The sequence below is a fragment of the Equus przewalskii genome, chromosome 9 (assembly GCF_037783145.1).
Source record: "Equus przewalskii isolate Varuska chromosome 9, EquPr2, whole genome shotgun sequence".
Lineage (NCBI taxonomy): Eukaryota > Metazoa > Chordata > Mammalia > Perissodactyla > Equidae > Equus > Equus przewalskii.
The window spans coordinates 52092049-52116088 of NC_091839.1; the positions used below are offsets into that span (position 1 = coordinate 52092049).

Genomic DNA, 24040 nt, shown 5'->3' on the forward strand with positions numbered 1-24040 from the left:
TGGCCAATTTATTCATTCTTATTATGTCCTAATTTCCTCACTTGTAAAATAAGTATAATAATAGGACCTACCTCATAGGGTTTTTAATAAGACTTAAATTGATTAAAATATGCAATATGCTTAGAATAGCACCTAACATTTCAGGCATTATGTGTTATTTATAGTTATACATCTGAATCACTATTTCTTTCAATTATTTTCATTTATATTTCTACACCTATTGAGTTGATAAAGTAAAAACTATTGGCAAGGATAATACTGAGCTGTCACTGAGTAGTTCTGGAGTTGGGAAATTTTTGGAACATAACCATCAGGAACAATGAAGAGCTTCTACAAAGATAATCTTTTAAATGTTTATTTAATAAGAGAAATTTTCTCCTATTTTGCATAAGATGCCATCTTCATCAGAGTGTTACTGGCTCATATAATCTATCCATTCAGGAAATATTATTTAGTAATTTGGTTCCTAAGGGTTCTGTACCCAATTCCACAGTGTGTCTGTGGCGGGGTGGGGGTGGGGGGTGGGGGAATGGGGGCCAGGTTCACCACACCAACAAGCAATGCTCTAACACTAGCTGAGTGTCCTACAGTTCAACTCACTGACACTATTTACCCAGCGATAGCATCAGATCCCACAGATTAGGGGCTCAGTCCTTCGAGACTCTCTCCCCTCCCCTCACACCCCACTTCAGATGCCAACGGCAAATCCAAGTTATCACCTGGGTTTCTGAACTTCTGGCTAGAGATTGGAGTTTCCCAGGACCCCCTCCTTAGGTTTGATTAATTCCCTAGAGAGGCTCACAAAATTCAGAGAAACATTTTACCTACTAGGTTGCCAGTTTATTATGAAAGGATATAACTCAGGAACAGCCAAATGGAAGAGATGCATGCAGCAAGGTATGCAGAGAGGGCAAAGAGCTACCATGCCCTCTCTGAGCATGCCTTTCTCCCCACATCTCCACATGTTCACCAACCAGGAAGCTCTCTGAAGCCTCACCTTTTGGGTTTTTATGGAGGCTTTATTGTATAGGCATGACTGATTAAATCATTGGCCAGTGAACTCACTCTCCAGCCTCTCTCCCCACCCAGGAGGTCGGGGGGTGGAGCTGAAAGTTCCAACTCTCTAATCACATGGTTTGCTCCCCTGGTAACCAGCCACCCTTCCCCCATCTTAGGGGATTTCCAAGTTATCTCATTAACAGAAACTCAGTTGTGGTGGAAAGGGGCTTGTTAGGAGTAACAAGACTTCCATTTCACCGTTACGGCTCTGAAGCAATTTCATGAACTGAGGACAAGAGACCAAATATTACAACAAAAGATGCTCCTGTTGCTCTTATCAGCTCAGGAAATTCCAAGGGCTTTGGGAATTCTGTGCCGGAAACGGATTAAGACCAAACATATGTTTCTTCCCAAATTCCTTTCCTCTGCTCAATTTCCTGATTCCACCTTTCATTAGCAAATGTTTCTCCCTTTATAAAAAAGACATTTTATAGGTTCCAAAATTTTTCACAAACATCTAACCTGTCTTAACTGAGCAGCTCATGTTGTAGAAATACAAGTTTTATTCTGGCTAATTAGTTAATACCTACTTATGAGCATAGAATACACAGGGTGTAGCTGGAGCAGCTACTTACTAAATGTGTTTGTGTAGATGGTAGTTTGTGGATGAGTATTAGGTGCACCTGAGAATCCTTGTTTCCTACTAAGAGCTCTTCATTCGGCTAAAAGATGCATCATTTTTCAATTATCATCACCAACTACTGTTCATTGATAAACAGCTATTTCAAAAGCATTCTCTATTTTCATAGGAGAAACTGGCACTTCTTCTGACTGGAAGTTGCAATCCAAAAGTCCTTGTTTTGAGAGGAATAGTCTCAAATTGACGAGAACTGTAGAAGTGTGAAAGAAAACAGTAATTTGTAATTGGTCTACTAATAAAAATAAAATGTATTTCTTTAACTGTGTAGTGGTGATTTACATTTGCTTCGTCAGTATTAAGAAAACATCTCACTTTAGCTAAAAAAAATTCCTTTTGATATTCTACTTTGCAACACTTTTTTCCTAATTGAGAATACTATTCATCAAAATAAAATGGTGTTCCTCGTTAGGGTATTTGTAGTGGAGACATTATAAATATAATTAACTAAGATTGCTAATTTCAGATTTTGCATAAGATTTAATGCCTCCTTTAATATATAAAGCCATAAGTTTCACAATTCAAACATTCCACTGACAGCTTTTCTGTCAAGAGAATTGGTTTGGAAATCCCTTTAGTAGCCACTAATCTTCTTTAACTATGGGGAAAAGATTTAGTTTCACCCAGTTTTAATGTAACCCAAATATTATTGGCTGATTCTTCATTACAATCTACTATTTTGTTCTCATTTGTTGATATAATGTATTTCATATAATGTACTTCATATAATGTGTGCTTTCAATATTAATATTTTTATATTTATTTATTTTTATTTTTTACTTCTTAGGCATTAGCTATGGGAATGATGACAGAATATTATCATTATATCTTTACCACTCTGGTAAGTAATTTATTAAAATATAAAGATAATACTCTAAATTTTATTATTGTGACTTTTTGGAATGACAAATTTTTTTGAGTGACAAGAAGCAATATAATGACTGTCACTTTTGTAATTATACTTTATTTTATTTTGATAAAACGCAGGAGGAATTATCGTCATGGAGAACTAATAATTCTTGGTGGGAAGCTGATGATTTTGAAATAATATCATTTCAGATATCAATTCAAAATATTATGTCTTATTTTATATTGCTTTAGAGGACTTTCAGAGCATAACAGATTTTAAAATTAGTTTTCTGAGAAATCAATGTTTTAGAAAAGCACAAATTCTTATGTTGTTCTCTTGGGTCTATTCACTATATGAAAATCAGGTTTATTGAAGCTGCTCTTTTAGTAGATTAAATTTTCTATCCTGTTTTTGCCTATGTTTAGTTGATTTTTTAAAAGTCAATATGCTTTAATTTGCAATTAGCAAATTGAATGTCACCTTTATCTTTTGTCTTTGTATACCCATCACACAGTTTTTCTTTAATATGAATGAAAATCTGACTTCACCTTTTTATCAAACCTACTTACTCTTAGCTCTATTTCTTTCTCAATACATTATCTTGATTTTCCTTCCTCTGTGAAATAGCTGTCTGTCTCTGTAACTAATTCTTTCCTGCTCTAGGGGAGGAAGAACCACTCCTCTAGCCTCTAGGTTATTCGGGCTGGTCTAAGAATTAAATTAATGTGAGACAGCATAACAGGAAAAAATTAAACAACGTTTAATAACATGTAAAAATGGGGGAAACTCAGGAAAACTGACTAACTCACCAAAATGGCCAAAGCCACCACCTTAAATACCATCTTTAGCTAAAGACAAAGGAGGACGTTGGGAGTGGTAGTTTGGGACTTCAGAGAGGAGGAAGGTCATTCACATGGAGACGGAAAATGTTTGCCATACATGCAGAAACAGTGGAATATGGGGAAGACTTTGCGTAGGTGGGCCTTGCTAGGTTCCTTCATGTCTACCACACCTGGTTCATATTGTACTATAGTTATCTTATGGTATTAGCTCCTTCCTGGGACAGGCCTATCTTAAATTCTTTTAGGCAGTTAGGGAGAAGGGTAAAGTTTCTTTCTGAGTCTTTTGTTCTTAAAAATAATCAAGCCAAAGAGACACATTTTGGCATGGCAAATTCCGATCCCCCACACTACCTATCCCCAAAATATGAGAGTATCTCCAAGTTTTGGCCTCCGTCCTATTTTCTTTGTTTCTCTTTTATTATTTCCTTCAGAACTGGTATGTGTTTAGAGCTTCAATTTTTACCTTTCTTCAAATGAGATCTAAATGCCCGTCTGTAATATTCCTGAATTGTTGTGTATTGGTACATTACAGAACAATTCTAATTGTGTGGCATTAAGATAACTTCAAATTATTTAAACCTTAATGTATTGTCCTCTGAATGTATAGACCCCTCTTCTGATTTCCTTCAAAATTTCCATTGTCTCTGACTCCTGTGTCACCAAGAAATACTAATGACTTTTCCTCCATAGTGTCTCTAGCATGCATCTTCTCCAAAAGTCTTCCAATTGGTCTCCTTGTTTTTAGGAGTCTTGAAGCTACTAGATCAAATTACTAAAATTTAGTTGATCATAATAGCTTCCTGTAATAACAACTTTCCTCCAGTTGAGATTTTTCATGCAGTAGGTTGTATTTTACTGGTAAATATTAAGGTCAGCTCTGCTGTATCTCTATGTCACTTCCCACCAGGCAACATTTTGTGGCCTGTAAGAAACTTAGTGATAGGCTAGTGGAGAGGGAGTGGAAGCCTTCACTCGTGACTAAATTATATTTCAATGCTGTTGCAACTCAATTCTACCATAATCACAAGATTTTAGGGAAATCAAAAGTATCTCTTAATAAGAGAAAAAAATAAAAAAAACAATTGAGGATATATAGAACTCACTAGCCTGTAATTGAAGGCCTTTTTTAGTTTGATTCCAACCTAATTTTTTATGTTTTCTAATTTTTGTGTCTCTACTGACACTTTGAATGGTCTCCTTTTTCCTTTTGGCTGTCAAAATCCTGGCCATTCTTTAATGGAAGCTCAGATCCCATCTGCTTTATGAAGTTGTTCCTAATTTTAAAAATTAAAAGGCATCTTTCTTGCTTCTGATACCTTGCACTTATCATATCTACTCTTTTACCTCTTAGCGTGTGTTGCAATACATTATTTATTTACCTCTTGGAGATATATATATATCTCCTTGGCTAGATCGCAAATGTCAAAAAATAAAAATCTAAAGATCCCTTATATGTTTCACAGAACAGAGCACATCTCAGACCGACATCAACTGCTCTCACTGAATTATATTCCTGTTATCTAGCCTGTGTAGTTGTATGAGTCCAAGACAAGCTGTGCACAGGAACAATGGCATTAATCTTTCCCTGGTTCTCATTGTTGTCTGTAAGATCTGAGGACTAGCCAATGCCAGCTCCAAAGTGGGCAAAAGTCCCACATGCTGTATGTTCTCATAGTGACCTCTAACTCCTCTGACAACGTTGGCCTCCTATCTCTTGGGAAAACCAAAGAGCAAAGCCAGAGCCTTCACTGTATACAGACTGGAAGGGGCAATCAAAATCTAAAGAGCTCCTTATGGTGAAGTTGCTGGATAAGGTATAGGACAAAGGAACTGCAAAAGTTCTGCAACCAAAAAGGCTAGTCTTGTTAACTTTTTTCCTCAGCTTTGATATAATTTTCATTGATTAGAGGTCATATTTCATGACCTATTTCTTTAAAAGAAAAAAAGACAACAGAAAATAAAAAAAAATTTCAATAACCAGTCAAGGAAGCTGAGCTTAGAAAAACACTATAGTCAATGAAAAGTATAATATTAATGCATAACATTTGAGGGCAAGCTATTCTTAACATGGAGAAGAAAGCTTATGCAAATCTTAAAGATATGTTACACAAAAGCCTGTTGTTCCATTGGTGGAATTAGAATATGATATATATGTACATGTTTATGTAGAATATATAAATTTGCATTGGCAAAGCATAAGAATAGTCTGTTTGAATCTTGGTGATTTGTGATACATAACATCACTTGAGACACAATGGTGTTAACTATTCTAAGGGAAGCAAGAATAAGTGACTATTTCAATTATACATGTCTGTGAATATACTCGATTGATAATAACACGAAGAAACTTGTCTTTCAGGACCTCTTTGCTCTTGATGTAGAACCCTACCGCTACAGTGGCGTTAACATGACGGGGTTCAGAATATTAAATACAGAAAATACACAAGTCTCCTCCATCATTGAAAAGTGGTCAATGGAAAGGTTGCAGGCACCTCCGAAACCCGATTCAGGTTTGCTGGATGGATTTATGACGGTATGAATACTCACTTAAAGATTGTTTTGCATGTTTCTAAGTAATATTACATAAGTTGTTAAATCCTCTGGATCCAAACTTTGGTTTAATTGTTGATTTTAAAGGCATGATAACAGAGCTACTATTGCATATAATTCTATTAACGATGTTCTAAATCAATTTTATATGGCAAATTTACACTTTTATCCAAGTATCTAAAAAAGCATTACAACTATCATTAGTATACTATAATGTAGGGATTTCTGTAAAATTAATTAGTACCATATATATAGGATAAATTGGAGGCTGAAAAGAAGACCTTAACCTGATAGTTATCCTTCAGGTCTTAACTACCAATATGTGATTACTTTTCATCATGTTGGTTTCTGATATTGGTTGCATGGATGACATACATCACACAAAAATCTTCCTTGAGCTTATTCACTTTTTAAGGCTCAAGAGTAACCAATAATCATTTTCAAGTCCTAGTTTAAACCTAGAAACTGGATTAATGCATAAACTGTAAAAGGGGTACATTCTTAAATAAATTTAGTTGTTTATACCAGTGCTGCCAATGAAAATCTAATGCAAGGCACATTTATAATTTAAAATTTTCTAATAGCTAGGTTAAAAAACATACACAAAAACTAGATAAAAATCAATGTTATTAGTTTATTTTATTTAACCCATTATATCAAAAATAGTATTATTTAAAAAGATAATTAATATAAAAATTACGACTGAGATATTTTGCGTTTTTTTCTACTAGGTCTTTGAAAGTTGGTGTGTGTTTGACATGGCACATGCTAATTCAGACTAGTCACATTTCAAATACTCAGTAGCCAAATGTAGCTACTGGCTACTTTATAGGACTGAGTACGTTTATACTATACTATTTAAACAAATTATGAATGCCTAATATATTTTCATTAAATCTATTTTCTATACTCCAAATTATTTCTATAATTTAGGAAATACCTCAGCACTTTGGCAATATTTACATTTCCTAAGTCATTATTACCTGCTTTTGGTAAGTGTCAATCTAAATGGGGACTTTATAAGCTTAAACATCCTCTATTCTGATCTGTGGAAAAGCTTTTTTATTATGATTGTAATTTTTCCACTAATTGCTTCAATGGAGTTCAAAGGATATTTTTAATGTTGTAGCAAAATAATGGGAAAATTTAATTATTTTTTCCCTTAAAAGAAGATTTAGTGATACAAACTGAGTGTCTTAATAGAGATTCTGAAGAAATCATGGTTACCCTCAAGGCACCAATCTTCTGATGAAAAAAAAAGGCGTTTGTTTTCTTTTAGTGAGAAAAATAACCTACTAGAATTTGAAAATGTCTTATATCCACATAATTTATAAAGAAATATGAGGGGAATTTTACTCCTTTGCATAGAAAGAGATGGTTGACTAGTTCTGGTATTTTGGTCTTAACCTAAGATATATTTGAGAAACTTTACTGGGAAGAAAATTTCTAAATAAATTCAAAATAAAAATATTTTCCTGTAAAGTACATTTAGATTAAAGATAAAATAAAACATAGAAAAAAATTAGAAATATTATACTCTATTCCCACTTCGAAGATTTTGAATCAGACTTTGGGCACTTATTAAGACAATGTTATATTTGAAAATTAAAATGTATGCTATCCTTTAAATTGTCATTTTAGTCATGTATGTATTGCTTTCTAGTTCTCTTTACTGTTCTAAATTCAGGATGGATACCTTATTTGTTATTCAAAACCATTATTGAATGAATTTAGGAAAAGTAAATCAATAGGCATCATGACAGTCTTAATAATTATTGATATGTCCAAGGACTAGTGTGCCCCTTTATAAATCAGAATCACGAAAATTATCCGACTCTACTTGGGTACTCCGTATTTCTGTATGATTCCCTGAATGACTCTGCATGTCATCCGCTGAAACAAAGTATGTTCTAACTTCTGGTAACTTATGGAGACTGTTGAAAGACAGATAAATACAAAAGAAGGTATATTAATTTCTTATCCAGGGAGGTAGGGGCTCTTGGAGATAATTAACCTTCAGAAGATAGAACAAAAAGGCAGCATGTTAGGAGGAATACAAATCTGAGTTCTTTCTTTCTAGCCATGAGTCCATTCCTCCTCAATTCTGCCCTTCTTCTGAACTGACAGGTGATTTAGTGGGAATGGATAAATGATAGACTGAAAGTGCACTGATAGGAAAATTAACCTATTTATTGAAATTTCTGGGCATTGTGTAGAGACCATGGATTTCGAAATTTTTAGAAGAATTTTTAATGCCAACATTCTTCTGTTTGGTATAGTCATAAAATGCTTTTCAAGTGGCATCTTAAATAAGAAAAAATTGGAAGTTTTCACATAGAAGAGATAATTGCCCCTTCATTTATATATTTTATTTGAGTTACTGAAAACTCTAAAGATTTCACCAGAAAGCTTACATGAGAACATTTTTTAAATGAATGGGCTAAAGATAAATTTACTTGTATGAGCACTTTTTGAATAGTATTTCTTATCTAAAAATTTGTACCAGCTATTTATTTTATTATATTTATAAATATATCATGGAACATAAAATATTTTGGAAGCAAACATGAAGTCTGCCATAAACATAAAAATTTCTTTCAAAATGGATGCAGATTGATTATTTTTTTACAATTTCCATTTTGGAAAATTGATAATATCTTTTAAAATCTTTTTGTTATATAACATTATATAATGACGTACAAGATTATATGTGAAATATTTTTTATCATATACCATTAATTTTAATTATAAAATCGTGCACTATTATTATAAAAATGAAATGAATATGAAATCTTTATTAAAATTTTGGTATATTTATGCCTTGTGTGAATATTCTTTTTCTTTTCCATGTAAGATTATGTTGTAAGCGTTTTCCCAGTCATTAAATGTTTGGGAAAAGAAATTAATAGGCTATTTACACCATGAATGAAGGCAGGAAATTGAGAGGATTCTAGTTAGAAAAGAAAAGAATTATAGCCTGGCATTGTGGCATTGGCAACATTCCCTTCAGTCAATCATGAGATCTCAGTGTTTATATATCTCTTGTTCTTTTTTCTCCCCGTGGTCCCATAAAGAAATGGGATTATCAGCAAAGTCCCTAGTGCTTGGAGCAAGGCCTATTATTATCAGCATCATAGTCATTTGTCACTATGTAAGATCAGAGTGCTTAGACTTTCATATTCTTTCTTCATATTTGAGCTATAAAAGGAAACAATGAATTGAATTCATAAGAATTTTTCTGGTTGAGTTAGCACCTTAATTGGCCCCTAAGTTAAGTGTTTATCAGTGAAATGGCTATTGAATACAAGACTATTTCTCCTGTAGCTGTAGTTTCTTCTTCTATGGGCTAGGATCATCACATTAAAGATATTGATGTTGGTAGCTCAGTCAAATTTTTACCTTCATTTGGTATAAACCCAACCAGGGAACCAAGTCGCATATTACACCCAAGGCTGATCTAGTCAAGGAGGAAGGGAAGAAACGAAGTCCAACCCTCTTCCTTCACACAAAAGTCTTGACGTCACCTTTCTCGCACTTTCTCCCATATCCACACACATCCGGTTAGTGTGCTCTGAACTCCTCTCTAGACATGCGCTCTTATTACCAATCCCATTCTCTACTGTGCATTCCCTATTAAGTAGTCACATATTTCCATGCTCCTGGTGAGCACGCCCCTTCACTTAACATTGTCACTGTCCTTCACTGCATGATCAGATGACATTTCTCCCAGTCTTCTGACCAGTCACCTGCCTTCCCCAAGCACAGTTACTATAGGACAGGAATTCACGGTTTTTGAATCTGTCAGAGCTTGATTATGGTTATATTTATTATTGATTTATTGATTTTTGCAGCAATCTCAATTCTAGAGAATAAAGTCAAGTACAAATACCTCAGGGTAAATTTTAAACAGTCTAGCTTTATCCTAGAAATCCTTCCCATAGACATAATGGGAGCAATGTCTAGGCATATTAATACTAATGTACCTGTAATCCATTCGGTAGTTTGAAAATACCATTTTTCTTATGTTGATATATAGTACCACACATATTTCTTGATAATGTAAATTTGCAACACAAGTCAATAATGACTGTCTTGGTTGCTCATATCGTTGGAGAACTACAGGGAGATTACTGTTTTGGAAATTTAAATTCTGGATACCAACTGTTCCCTCCATTTCCTTTCTCCTCTCTTCACATCCAACAGTCATCAAACACTGTCAAATCCACTGTGTCAATCTCTTTCTCAACTACATTCTTTTCACCCTAGAGTTATGCCTTAGTTAATGCCCCAGTGGTCTCTCCCCTGGCTGTTGGAATAGTCTGTTCACTGAAGCCCCTCCCACTCCTAACATTGCTCTCTTACACTTACCTTCTTTCTAGTGTGATCTTATCAGAATATTGCTCATGACTCCTTGTCATTTACTCGATGAAACTTAAACTTATTTGCTAAACTGTCAAGGCCCTCCATGGTTGGGCTGCTACTACTTGTCCAGCCTCCTGTTTGCCTACTCCCTGCTCCACCAAGCCAAGCTCATGCAACTCCTCATTTCAGCACAGGATGTTTCTTGTCTGAACCACCTCCCCCTATTTGAATGCACGGCTTATTCCTGCTCATGTTCTAATTTTCAAGTCGTATGTTACCTTTTCTGTGATTTTACCTGAGTGCTCCTTCATTTATGCACTTTATGTTTAACCCCATGTTGAGATTTAGCTCTGGGTGTGAAACTCTGGTTTCCTAATAGATTGTATGCTCTTTCAAGGCCAGAACTTGGTTTTGTCATTCTTGAAGCCTGTGTACCTACTTCACTGCCTAGTGCAAAGTAGGTGCTCATAATGAGGGAGGGACTGCCTGATTGAACAAATGTGTGTGCTAATTTATTTTAATCCTATTGTGCCTATGTTCTAATCACTAAGTCCTCTCATTTCCCCAAATATATTCTGGAGAGCTTTTTTTATCTACCTCCATGCACTTTATTATCAAGATATCTAATTATTTAGAAAATGCAATTAGGCTAGTCTCAATTATTTGTTAGAAAAGTACTTTAAAAGGCAAAAGCTTAGAAATGCTTTTAAATAAATAGTAAAAGGTTAGTGAGTTAGAAGAGTAGTTCTCATTCTCTTTTACAAAGGAAGGGAGAATGTTTGAGAGGTGAATCATTGTGTGTTTAAGTTCCAATGTTCTCCTAACAATTATTTCTTAATAGCAATAGACCGCAGCTCAGAAATTTTACACTTTCTTTCATTTGGTTAAGTGAACTTAAAGGATCAATATCTTGAATACACAATTCACACCAGGGAGTTAGCTCACATACTAAGTGGACACAGTGATTACTCTGTTACTGTACAAAGATTTACCTTTAGAAAAGTCAAAGAAAATAGAACCAAGGAAAAATAAAGTATGACCAGGCAGGCTTTCATTTACTACTAGAACTACAAGCCTACCTTTGCTGCTGTCTGCTTGTCTTAATTAGCTGTAACTATTTTCTTTGATTCAGTTGAAACGACCATAAACATAAAACTTTGCCAGACAATGGATGAAACTAACTTGCCATTGTTTAATCAATAAAGGCCTTTTGAAAGAGTTGATTTTACCTCATATTCCACTAAAACCCAAAAGTATAAAAAGTAGCAAAATAATGAATGAATTATCCTTCTTTGACCAATTTTAATTGTGTGTAATGTTGTACACAACACTCAGGATTTGATACCAGGCATTCAGGATTTGGCGATGAAGACAATACCTCTATTTCCTGCCAAAACTTAGGGAATTGACAAAGTTAGAAGACAGTGAATATCTTACTGATCACATCTCAGATCTTTGTTGGTACAGAAAATCATATTCAAACTTTGATTATTGACTCCTTTTCAATTTTGTACTTGATTGATGTAGTTTCCCAAGTCTTCCTTCAAATTCCTGTTAAAATTCCTTGTTTTCTATGCTATTTTGTGATAGAAAGAGACAAACATATATTCACCAGGGGTTTTACATAACTTCTTAGTATTTTGCTGAAAAATATGTAACATTTCACAAAATTTATTACCCTAACTCTATTTTTATTCTTGTCTTTACCACAGAAGAAATATTTTGGGATCTATATTATAATCAAATATGGAAGAAATATTTGTATAAAATATTTCAGAGTATGTAATGAAGTCATAAGAACAACATTCATTACATTTGTTTATGATTGATTTAATAGTAAAATGATGTGGAGTATGTGGCATGAATAACAGAATGGCACTATATTTCTTAACTTTTTATACCTATTAATCTTCCATGATGTACTAAGCTGCAAGTTAAATCTGAATGTAAATAATTGAGCTGACCTAACAACTTCGACTGTTTCATTAACATAGAGTATTCCATCTAATTGCCTTTGCTCATTGGCAGATTAAATAATCAGCATTTATTTAAAGCTGATAAAGAGAGAGAATTTCTATTTTAAGTAATTGTTCCTTACATGAAAAATGGCAGTTGCCACGAAGCATTTCCTTCATACTCATGTTATTTTTTAGGGCAATTTTTAAACTTTTCAGTTGGAAAAAGTAAGATTGAATCAAGAGAATTTCTGCCTGAAGAACAAAATTTATCTTCAAAGCATTGATCTAAGATCATGCAATGCAAACTTGTAAAGAATAAATACATTTCTGCTCACAATTTTCCTCAGTTTCTTCTTTTATATTTAATATCTATATAGTTACATATGGTTATAACCAATCACAGATGGTATGAGGAAAACTAGCTAAGCAGAAATTTGTGGTATTCAGGAAGGATTGTCTCTCAGGGTACAGTCAATGACAAGCACACCTAGAGAAGGTGATGGCCAATGCCCTGACAAGAGGGCAAAGTCCAACATTGCAGTCTGGAAACTGGCAACGTTCTGAGATTTAGGACTCCACATCAGAACTAGGCATCAAGGTAGAACCGGTAAGAGTAAACAATGAATGTAACCTTGAGAAACCAAAATGCCAAGGAAACTGTGAAGTAACAAGTCATCAACCTTGGGAAAGCAAGTACAGGGCACAATATAAAGGGAATACAAGATGCTTATGAAAATAAGCAGTGGATTCTTTTACTGGAGCAGACACTCATGTTAGAATGGGGCTAATAGTAAGTTTAATGTATTTGACATATTTCACATAATCCAGGACAATATTTGATGTCCTGGATTAGAGGAATGGATTAGGAAACAATGGCGATAAAGCTGTAATAAACTTTTTACATATCAATTAAATAATAGTTAATTATAAACCTGCAACATTTAACATATAGGAATTCAGAATAGTTATGGTCAGTATGAAAGAGTTGTTGAAATTTATTAGAAACAGAGTGTAAGAGATTGTGAGGCCTATGGATAGCAAGAAATATTATTACTCAGATACATATTCATAAGGAACCAGAAAAGTTCTGGCTAAGGAAGGTTAACAATTGCTATAAACTATAGTACTTTCTCTTCATTGGATCTATTTCTGAAAAAGAAAGAGTGGATCTATTTCTAAAGTGTACAAAACATGTTTTCTGATTATTTGCATTCAGAGTAAAGTACACAGAGCTCATCTACATTCTTTATTTGGGAATAGGGGATAGATTGAAAGGGAGTAGACTTCCATTGAAACTATATGTTTTCCTATATTATTCCATTTTATTCATAACTTTTGGAATTTTATTTATTTCCATAATTTTAGAATTTATTTCCAAAGAGTATTGAAATACAATACCAGATAAAAGATATCTTGGCCTCACTACAGTCTCTAAATAAAATAAATTTAAAAATAATAATAAAATATTTCCATTTATTTAGGTACTTACATTTATATACAACTTTATATAAAAACAATAATATAAACATATATAATTTTTATTATTTATATTGATATAAATTCATATTACTTTTAGATGCTTTTGTGAATAGTAAGCTATATACTCACTTATTTACTATAAAAACAGTGGTACTGGCTACAATATTAATAGGATAATTAGCACTTATAATATATGGCCTCAGGATACTAAATGGATATAAGATTTTGATAGATTTTTGTTATTAAATATTAACTATTTATAAAAATATTTATTTATAAATATGTAGCATTTAGCTGTAGATTTTATTAATTTTGGACTCAATATGTCTGTCAAATTTTAACAAATTTTTCCTCTTCACTACTGTGATGTGTAACAAATAAATTTCAGCTTGTCATGCTCAATTTTAGAAGAATTTTATTTAGAAGTTGAGACAGTTGCAAAATACTGCAAATAAATCAAGAATTTGGTATATAATAAAATTTGTGTTGTATATAATAAACAACAATCATAACTGATTTTTTTAATGTAAATATATACCACAGTAGATGTTTCCCTCTTTTTTGTTTTTAAATTACCTACCTCTATATCCCACCAATGCAGAAATTCTCTTGCCTGTTTGATCCAAAGAATTACCTGAATCTGTTATTAGAAACAGAGCATACACATATATAAAGTGTGAATATTAAGAATCCTAGGATGTATAGTAGACCTAGGACGTTTGACCCAAACAATGACCTCATATATGAACTCTGAGCCTAGCTCCCATTGCATGTTACCATTTGTATCTGACAAGCCATAGTATAAAATAACCTAAATGTGAAATGTATTTAATGCTTACTACATTCTAGTGCTATTATTACCTTGTAACAACATCATGGGGCAGACACAATCCTTCTTTTATAGATGCAGATACATAGAATTGGTTGATTATGCATAAGGGAAGATTCCTGAACTATAGTCAGAAGCAGATATAAAGGAATCTTTAAGCATCCAGAGGTAAAAGTTGGGCATGATGAATTAAAAACCAGCAAAAAATGTTACATTTACTGTTTCCTCTTCAACTTTAATAGATAGAGTTTCACACGAATTTTGAGTAAAGTGGTAGGTGGTTGGTCTACTAAACCCTTCTATTTCCTTCCAAAATAGATTAAACTAATAAATAGGAGTCGGAGGCCAGCATCTGAACCTCATTTCCAACCCTTTCTAATGCTGTTTCTTTAGGCAAGTTACTTAACCTCTTTGAGCCTTGCTTGTCAAATAGAAATAATAAATTTTAGTGTATTGTCCTAAGGATCAAAAGGGATAGTGAATTGACATATAAAAATATTGAAAATCTACCTGACTTTTTATAATTATAAGCTGGATTATTGCCTCTCGGTGCCTTATAAATAGAGAACTAATTTTGATAAAACGCATGTAGTTTAATCAATGCAATCGTATTATTTCAACATCATTTGTTATCTCTTGTATGCAATAACACTGTAGTAGATATGTGGCGCGTGTATGTGTGTGTTTGTGTGTGTGTGTTGGATGCCAATTGACATAGAAACCTTAACAAGCATTCATACAGAATCTACTTGTACTTGAATCTAGTAATCTTCTTTAAAAATGAGCCAATTATAATAATTTGAAATATGCTATTAGAATGATATATCCCTCTTAACACGTTTTTAAATCTAGTTAAAAGTTTATGAAAATGGACGTGCCATTTATTTCCTTTCAATGTCAGGTCACTTCTTTTTTTAGGTTAAGAAGATGGCTTGTGGGGCACAGAATTAAGGGATGGATTTTTGCTTGGGTTTTTTACGGCAGTTATAGAAGACTGTTAAATCTATTTTACTTCCAACTTAGAGTAAGAACTTTGGAATCAGAATCACCTGACTATTGAAACTGAGGTCTGCTTATTACTTCCTTTATTAACTTCTGCTAATTAACATTTAATAAAGCCTCCATTACTTTATCTATTTAAAGAAAATAATAATACTTACATCATAGTGTGATTATAAAGATTAAAAATATAACTTTTATGTTGTTTAAAGACAGTGTCTGACACATATTAGATCCTCCAAACATGGTATCCATTTACTTCAAGGCAAATACCATTTCTACACTTTAGTGCAAGTACTATTTCTGTTCACAGTAAAGTTCTTCATTCTCAAAGAGTCTTTTGATGCTGTTTGTACAAATGTGACAGTTGAATAAGAATGCAACTAAGTAAATACTACTCTTTAGAAAAAATCTAAGAGTAGGTAGTTGCTTACTTCAATGCACTGGTTGAGATTAAGTGAATGAATGAACACAAATCAGCACTAGTTTTACTATCAAATTGTTGGCCTTCATTTTATGATGCTGACACCTAAGTAATTATATTTACATGAGAAAGGCAGTTTTTAAAAAGTGTAACCTATACAGTTTTATGATATAAAGGCCTAAGGAATGGTCAAGGATCTATTCTAATGCACTAATTTCCAAGATATGCTTGGCCAGTACTCTTTAAATCCACATTAATAAATCAAAAGAATATATCAGATAAAAGGAAATGAAGAGTTTTAGGGTGAATTTGCCTGAGGGATATTAGGAATTCTCTCGCTTTATTATGCAGAGAGGAAATATTATGTTGATCTTTCATTTGCCTTTCTAAAAGAAGTCATAAATATTTTATTCATTAATCTTCAGAATACCCTGTGACCAAATTGAACCAGAAGGGAAAAGTAAAGTTATTAAACAGACACAGATGTTCAAATGGTACCAAATGAATTCTTCATGAAAAGTTCAGGTGTATTGCTACTCATTAATTCATTCTCCAAATATTTATTGAATACCTTCTGTATGCAATGTGTGGTATTAGACCATGTGGGTAAGAAAAAATATATATGTGTTACCTAATGTCTGCACCCAAAGAATTATCAATTTAGTAAGGAGAGTAAAATGTAGCCTTAAATAATCAAAAAAAAATGTTGACATGTAATAGGGAATAGATGTAGAAAATAGTGTTTTTAGATGGGAGTTTATCCACTTTTGCTTACGATGTAACTACAACTTCACATAAAATCACCGCTTGAGAATGGTACATGCCCAAGTTAACAGGAAGAACAGTTCTCTTTCTTTGTAGTTCCCTCGATGGCCATGATCAAAAAACCACCATCTGGTGATAAGGGCAAGGAACTCAAGACTTCATCAAGTTGATCAGGCCAGTTTATGGGACCACGGTCTCCTTTGTAGGATGCTCTACTCAGATGTGTCTTATTCAACCTGGAGCATTCCGTAGCTGACACCAGGTTTGAAGCACTCCAGAAAGTGGTACCACAGTCTTGGAGCTCATGCCAGACTTAGGGTCCTGGTATTTCTGCTGAAAATGTGGCAATCAAACGGTAGTCTCTATCCACCCGTGCTTCTGTTGCCTCTGGTGTTAGAGGCCATTTTTGCCAATGGTCCTTCAACATCCTGTCTGGTCACTCATAGCTAGAGCTAGGGCTCAAGTTCCTTCCCAGATTGGCCTGGATTCCCACCATTCCAGCTTTCAGCTTTTCAGTTTTCTAGCTCGTTACCTTACACAACAGACATGTATCTGGGAGCCTGCCCGTCGTGCCAGCGTGGCTGAGTCAGGCGCCCCACATCTGTCATAGGCTGTTTGCACACCCAGCCCTTCCCCAGTGCCCTCAGGTCCTGTCTGGGCTGTGTCCTCGCTCAGCTGGGGATTGTTTTCTCTCACCTGACTCCACTTGGGCAGCCTCAGCCCCTCAGAGGTGTTCTGGATTGGAGACGTGATTGTTTTTCTCCTAGGAGTTTCCTTGGCCCTTTTGCAAATTTATCCACTTCCTCCACAGCAACTTTCAAGCCCCTGCTACTAAGGAAAGAAGGAAAGAGCGGTCTCTGTAAAATGTACAGTTGCTGTGGCCACCACAGAGATGGTGCAGAGTTGGCTTTCGTCTACTTAAGTAAAGAAAGAAAGAAGGTTATTTTGATGGTTCTACTCAGAACAAGAAATCCTACACCAAGAGTATTTGCTGTTTCTATCTTTCCACTTAGAGCTAAGTTAATAATAATAATTTTTATTATCTTTATTCTTATTATTATTTCAGCATCACCAAGTACTGGGCGCACCTGCTACAGTGATATAAGAATTTGACAGTTTGGTATGATTAGGAAAGAAATTTTGGAGGAGATAGTGCTTGAGCTGGATCTTAAATGTGAATTTGAACATAAAATAGCATTTTGATAAGACTAGCTGAGAGCAGGAAAGCCAAGTTGGAAGAAGAGAATGGAAAGCCTTTAGATGTTTTAAAATAACAGAGTGCAATACAAGTAATATTTACCATTTACTATGTATCCACTCTTTGTAGAGCATTCTGCCCTTTGTGGTGGTTATATAAAGACGTGCTTGCCTTACACTATTTCTAATTATAAAAAGTGCTGCAAGATGAGCATTATTTCTCACTTTACAGATGCTAGAACTGAGGCTCAAATATGCTTAGTATGTTGTCGAAGGACATTCAGCTAAGAAGGTGGAGGCTGAGCTTTAAGTCCAGGCCTTTCTAACTTGGTAACTTGTGCTCTTCCTGCTCCGCCCTGCTCCCAGGAGGCTCATGTGGTGGCTTTGTGCCCGTGCATTCAACTCCCTCCTGGGGGAGGCAGGAAGCTGTAATTCAAGCCTACAGTAATAATGTCTGGAAGTAGAATAGAGAGGGCTCAATGGAATGATTGAATGGGAAGGCCTTTTTAAGGTGAGAAGGAGAATAAGGAGACAAAAGAGACCTGAGCTTTCCAGCTTAGATGACCAGAAGGACACTAATGCTTTTAACAAAAATGAGGCTGTCTGGAGGAGGAGGTACCTTGGAAAGGGGATGGCATTGATAGCCGACATGTAGAATTTGAGATGGTAGTGATACCTAAAGGGAGCGGGGCCTGGCAATAAGTTGGAAGCCAGAATATTGTTTTTTATTGCAGTAGTGTCTCAGTTTCTTTTTCGGAAATAGGGGGAAACGTCCCAGAATCTATCGCCATATGGTTTGCAACCTTTCACAGAAAAGGGTCTAGCCAATCTGTGTGGCCATCCAGGCTAAGCAACCTTGAAAGTGAAAAATTTAAGTCCTTCTGAATGTCGGTTAAAGAATTGCTACATCTTTTACAGCCTTTGTTTCCCAGTAGTCACGCCAGAACAGCCTGAGGCTCCACACCAAATGTGTCTCGGGTTTTAGGAATATGCCTTGGGAAAAGAGATTTTAATTTGAATTCTGGTCCTGGCTTTCAAGGAAAATATTACTCCTGCTAAATGTTGCCTTTAAAAATCAACTTCTCAGACTCCATTCTCAGCCTTTAAATATTTATTCTTCTCTTCAAATCTTTTACTTTATCAAAGGGAAAGGGAAATGAATAAGTGATAAATTAAAGACTGTAAAATACCTTTAAAATATGAACTTCTCTAGCCTCTGAGGCAGGTGCACATAAATTTAACTGACAAAAGTCATGAATAGGTTTCTAGATTTGAGAGTCTCCTAACCCAAAATGTAAGTAAATTTTAAGTATATTTGAAACAATCAAAATCACAATAAGATAAACACAGGTGTTACTCATGCTTTTAAAAGCATCATAAATATTTAGACTATTTAATATCATTTAAATTTTATTGTATAGATGATGCATACTGTAGGAAACTTGTAAACTAAAAAAAAATGTGGAAGAAAATTAAAATTTTCTATTCATTAACACACCCAAGCCAAGAGAATGACAACTAACAATTTAGGGACCAGTAGAAGCTCTCTTAACATACCCTCCCATAACTGATTCACAAAAATAACCAAAGCTCTCTATCCATTGGTTAAAACAAATTGACCGATGTCCATAGCAGCCTGAAATCTCATTGCTAATAGGCTACTCCATCATGCTTCTGTATTTTGCTCCCACAGTTGGGTGTTCTTTGAAAAGGTCAATAATGTTTCTTCTAAAACCAGTTAATGCTTGTTGTACTTATTAATGACTAATTCAATTAAATATTACATAAAATAATGAAATACAAGGGCAAAACAGAAACTTGTTTCTAAGAAAACTAAGATGATTACACTGAAAAAACTTGATAAAGGCAAGCCATCTAAGATTTTTTTTTATATATTAATGTGAGCAAGAGAGATCTAAAAGGTAGATTCTACACATAGTTTGCTTTGCAAGTATCTCTTTATTTTTTGTTCAGTTAAAAGAAACTGAAGCTTGGAAATCATGGATAATCTGTTATGTTTGAGGCTTATGTGAAACAGGAGAGGAATTTCAATCAGCAGACCCTGAAAAGGATCTTGTCGCTACATTAATATATATTTAGAGATAAATTTATAGTTAGATATGCCACATTAAAATAAAAATTTTAAAGCATATATGCTTTAACCAACCATCTTAATTAACTGACCAAATATTAGCTTTGGTTGCTTTGGAAAAGAGATCATATATTTATCTCTATTAATTTTCCTGTGCCCTTGTACATATTTCATTAAAAATAGGTATATGCTGTTTGCATGACGTTTTCTTCAAGTTAAACTATTATTTCTTTAAAATCTGCTATGTGTTAGGCATTGTTCTTGACATGGGGATATAGTGGTAAACAGATAAAGATGGAATTTACCTTCTATTTGGTAAATAGAAGAGATAAATGAAAGAAAACATGTTAGGGTAAGAAGCCAGAGAGTGACTATGTGTAGAGAGGGCACTTTAACTAGGGTGTTGGTAGGAGATGATGTGTGGGATAGACCTACATAAGGAGAAATAAGTAGTCATGCACAGATTTATCAGAAGAGCATCCTAGGCAGAAGGAACAAGTCCAAAGTCTTTGAGATGGAAACAAGCAAGTTGTGTCTGAGGGGAAGAAAGGTGACCTATCAGTGTGCTGGATGATTTGGAGTGAGAGGGAAAATGATGGAAGATCAGAGAAGTGGCCATGAGACATATCATTTAGGTCTCCGAAAGACATGTAAGTTTGGATTTGATCTAATTGCAGTGGAAGACCTAGAGGACTTTAGAGGGATATAATTTGATTCAGGCATTGGGATGATGCCTGTGGCTTCTGTGTGACAATAGAATGTAGGAAAGAAGAATAAAAGTGGGGAGAAGAGCTAGACAGCTATGTCAGTAATGCTGGTGAAAGATGTTGGTGACTTGAACTCAGATGTTAGCAGTGGTGCTGGGAAGAGTGATAGAATTTGAGATATAGTTTGAGGTGATATCCACAGGATTCACGAATGGGTAAATTGGGGGGATGGGGTTGAATCAAGGAGGATATAGCCGTTATTGTCAGTGCCTTACCCATATCCCTCTGACTTTATGGTTCAGGGTGCCCAGAAGACTTCTGGCGACCATACCTGCTTCTCTGTGTCTAAGGACTTTTTCCAGAGGGCCGCTCTCTTACATGTCTAGCAGACTGGAAGTACTGAGCAATTAAGGTCCCTCCCTCACAGCCCCAAGAAGCCCATTACCAATGAGAATGAATGTATCAATATCCTAGCTCCCTCAGTCTTAGAGTGAGATAATTGTGCAATGTGCACTTTGTATAATTTCTCAAAATTTCCCTGTGAGATCAAACTCCATTCACACATTGTGGTATCTGGCATAATCACCATTTATTAACTGCTTTCCCGTCCTTATATCATGTCTTCCCTTCCTTGTTTGTCTTCCCTGCAACTCCCAAATAATCTACTTGTACTGAATGCTTGTTTCAGGATCTACTTCTGTGGGAACCCACACTGAGACAGAAGACTTCTAGGTTTTTAAAGTCTGAGAAAGTTGATGGAAATGGGGCCATATACTGAAAACACAGAATAGTTAAGAAGATGATTTGGAAGTGAAAAAAAACAACGTACCCTTTTGATACATTATGTTTGAATTGCCTATTAGACTTTCAAGTGGAGATATTTTGTTTTGTTCACTACTGTATTTTTTGTGCCTTAACAGTGTCAGACACATAACAGGCACTCAATCAACATTTGTTGAATGAAGGAAAGAATTATTTGGGGAATGAATGATTTTCAGATGACAAATGTTTTATGAGTTTGAAACTCAGGTGAAAGGTCAGGACTGGAGTACAGATTTGTGAGTCAACAGAATATGGATGATATTTAAAGCCAAGGAACTAGAAAAGGTCATCTAAGGACACAATGTGGACAGAGAGGAGAAGAAGGCCAAGAACTGACCTGAAAAGTGAGGAAGAGAAGGAGGAACCAACAAAGATGATTGAAGAGAGATGTGCAGTAAGAAAGAATCTGATTTTATGAAAATCTAGAGAAGAAAGTGTTTCGAGAATGACAGAGTAGTCAACTGTATTAAATCATGCTACTAACACTGTTCAAGTATGGTGAGGTTAGAGAATTGTCATTAGATAAAACACATATGTACTTGCCTTTACAAATGGGTATTGGTCGTAACTTGTCACTAGTTGTTAGGAAATTTTCTTTTAATGTCCATCTCTTTTTATAATAGAATAGTGTTACTTTAGAGGGAATAGAAAAATCTTTCTGGACAATGCATATGTTTCAAGTGGTGACAAATTGAAGGAAACGAAATTTGGTAAAATGTATCAAATTATATGTAAAATAAAACTAGTGACAGTTAATGTAAGAATTTGCTGTTTTAATATTCTACCAGTGTAAGACAGCAATCATTTATAATTACCAAATGACAAAGTTACATGTGGTAAAAAATATTTTGCGTACCAATTAATTTCTCCATATACTTTGATGCTCTTTAAATATTAAATATTGACTATACAGTTTTTGAACTGCATTGTTTCTGTTTCTTTAATGAGCTATTTAAAATAAATTCTTTAAAAAGTGCAATAATAAAAAAATAAATCAACAGCATTAGGAAGTATATAAAGAGACATACAGACTTCCAATCTTCTTGCTAGTGTTGTATTCAATATTTTGCCATCATCAAAATGTACCCACAGGAACACAGCTGGATGGAATATCTTTCTGTGATCTTTCGTAGCTCTGTGCTGCCCTGTAAATGACTCAGCTATGAATCAGTGAATGTGCTTCAGGCTTTGATTTTTGTTTTTAGTTCAAAGATGAACACCATGAGGACACCACCCAGAGAGAGACTGATCATGTTTTGTTTCAGATCTCTTATAGTAAAAGTTGAATTTTCTTGTCTTTGTTCTACCAAATACCTTCTATACATATGATAATTAAAAAAAAATGTTTTGAATATCTTAGAGAATATTAAAATTAAAATAGATTTCCCCACCTTCTAAAAAATCTAATACCATCTCAAGACATGTCTGTTGGCATATTTATTATTCAAAAATATTATTTTCTCTTACTGTTGTATATTTGCAAACATACACCGATACTATGCAGAGCATTAACTAGTTTTTAATTTTACAATTAAAAATATATCAAATATTATGTCTGTTTTGGTTCTTCATGAAGTAAATGCGGAGATGAGACTAGATGTAAAACAGACTTATCAGTAGATGTGCCTGTGAAGGACAAAGAAGGAGGAAGTTAGAATATATAGAGAGCCTTCAGATTGGCGTTGCAGATCTGAAATCTGTGGAAGGAGAGAGGGAAGTTGGCACTGCAATGAAGAAATTCTTAACCATGTCAAAGAGCTTCCGACCAGAGGGCTTTTGCATCAAGCAGGAATGGCCTGGTTCTAGTAAGCCTGCCAAGCTCAGTCATTGGCTGGGAGCAACCCTGGAGAAGTATGGCCTGGGGAACATAGTGGTGTATATGAAGGTGCATAAGCTGGAGGCTGTTCATCAGCTAAGTTCCAAGTAGCAGCTTGTCTTGAAGGAAGATTTGAGCAGGGCATCTCCATGGCCATCACACATACATATTTCGGACCTTTTAAAAAGTGGAGTTATTGTCAAAGGTGATGTAGATTGTCTTTTTTTAGTTTCCTTAGTTCATAATGCCCACCCCTAACTTACCATGTGCTATGTGTTATCAGGTGGGACACTGAAAATGGATTGTGTAGCTACATCACAGACTTGGATTAAAAACAACAACAGTTATGGGGCCAGCTCCGTGGCCAAGTGGTTAAGTTTGAGCACTCTGCTGTGGCGGCCCAGGGTTCGGATCCTGGGCGCGGACATGGCACCGCTCGTCAGGCCACATTGAGGCGGCATCCCACATGCCACAGATAGAAGGACCTGCAACTAAGATATACAACTGTGTACAGGGTTGGCTTGGGGAGATAAAGCAGAAAAAAAAAAAAAAGATTGGCAAAAGTTGTTAGCCCAGGTGCCAATGTTAAAAAAAAAACAACAGTTAAATAAATAAATAAATCTCAAAACGTATGTCCTGACTATAGGACAAT

The 24040-nt window shown here is 34.8% G+C and overlaps 1 protein-coding gene across 7 annotated transcripts in view; it reads left to right on the forward strand.

Annotated features, from left to right (window-relative positions):
* Window positions 1-24040, forward strand: part of GRIK2 (glutamate ionotropic receptor kainate type subunit 2) — a 632212-nt gene that overhangs the window by 270611 nt on the left and 337561 nt on the right. For all 7 annotated transcript variants that reach the window (XR_011522008.1, XR_011522007.1, XM_070556749.1 and 4 more), the window contains exons 6-7: window positions 2484-2537; window positions 5748-5921. Coding sequence is in view for 5 of the 7 variants with exons in the window: in XM_070556749.1 (XP_070412850.1) it covers window positions 2484-2537; window positions 5748-5921 (228 nt within the window). In the remaining 2 variants the exon portion in view is untranslated. The remainder of the gene's footprint in view (window positions 1-2483; window positions 2538-5747; window positions 5922-24040) is intronic.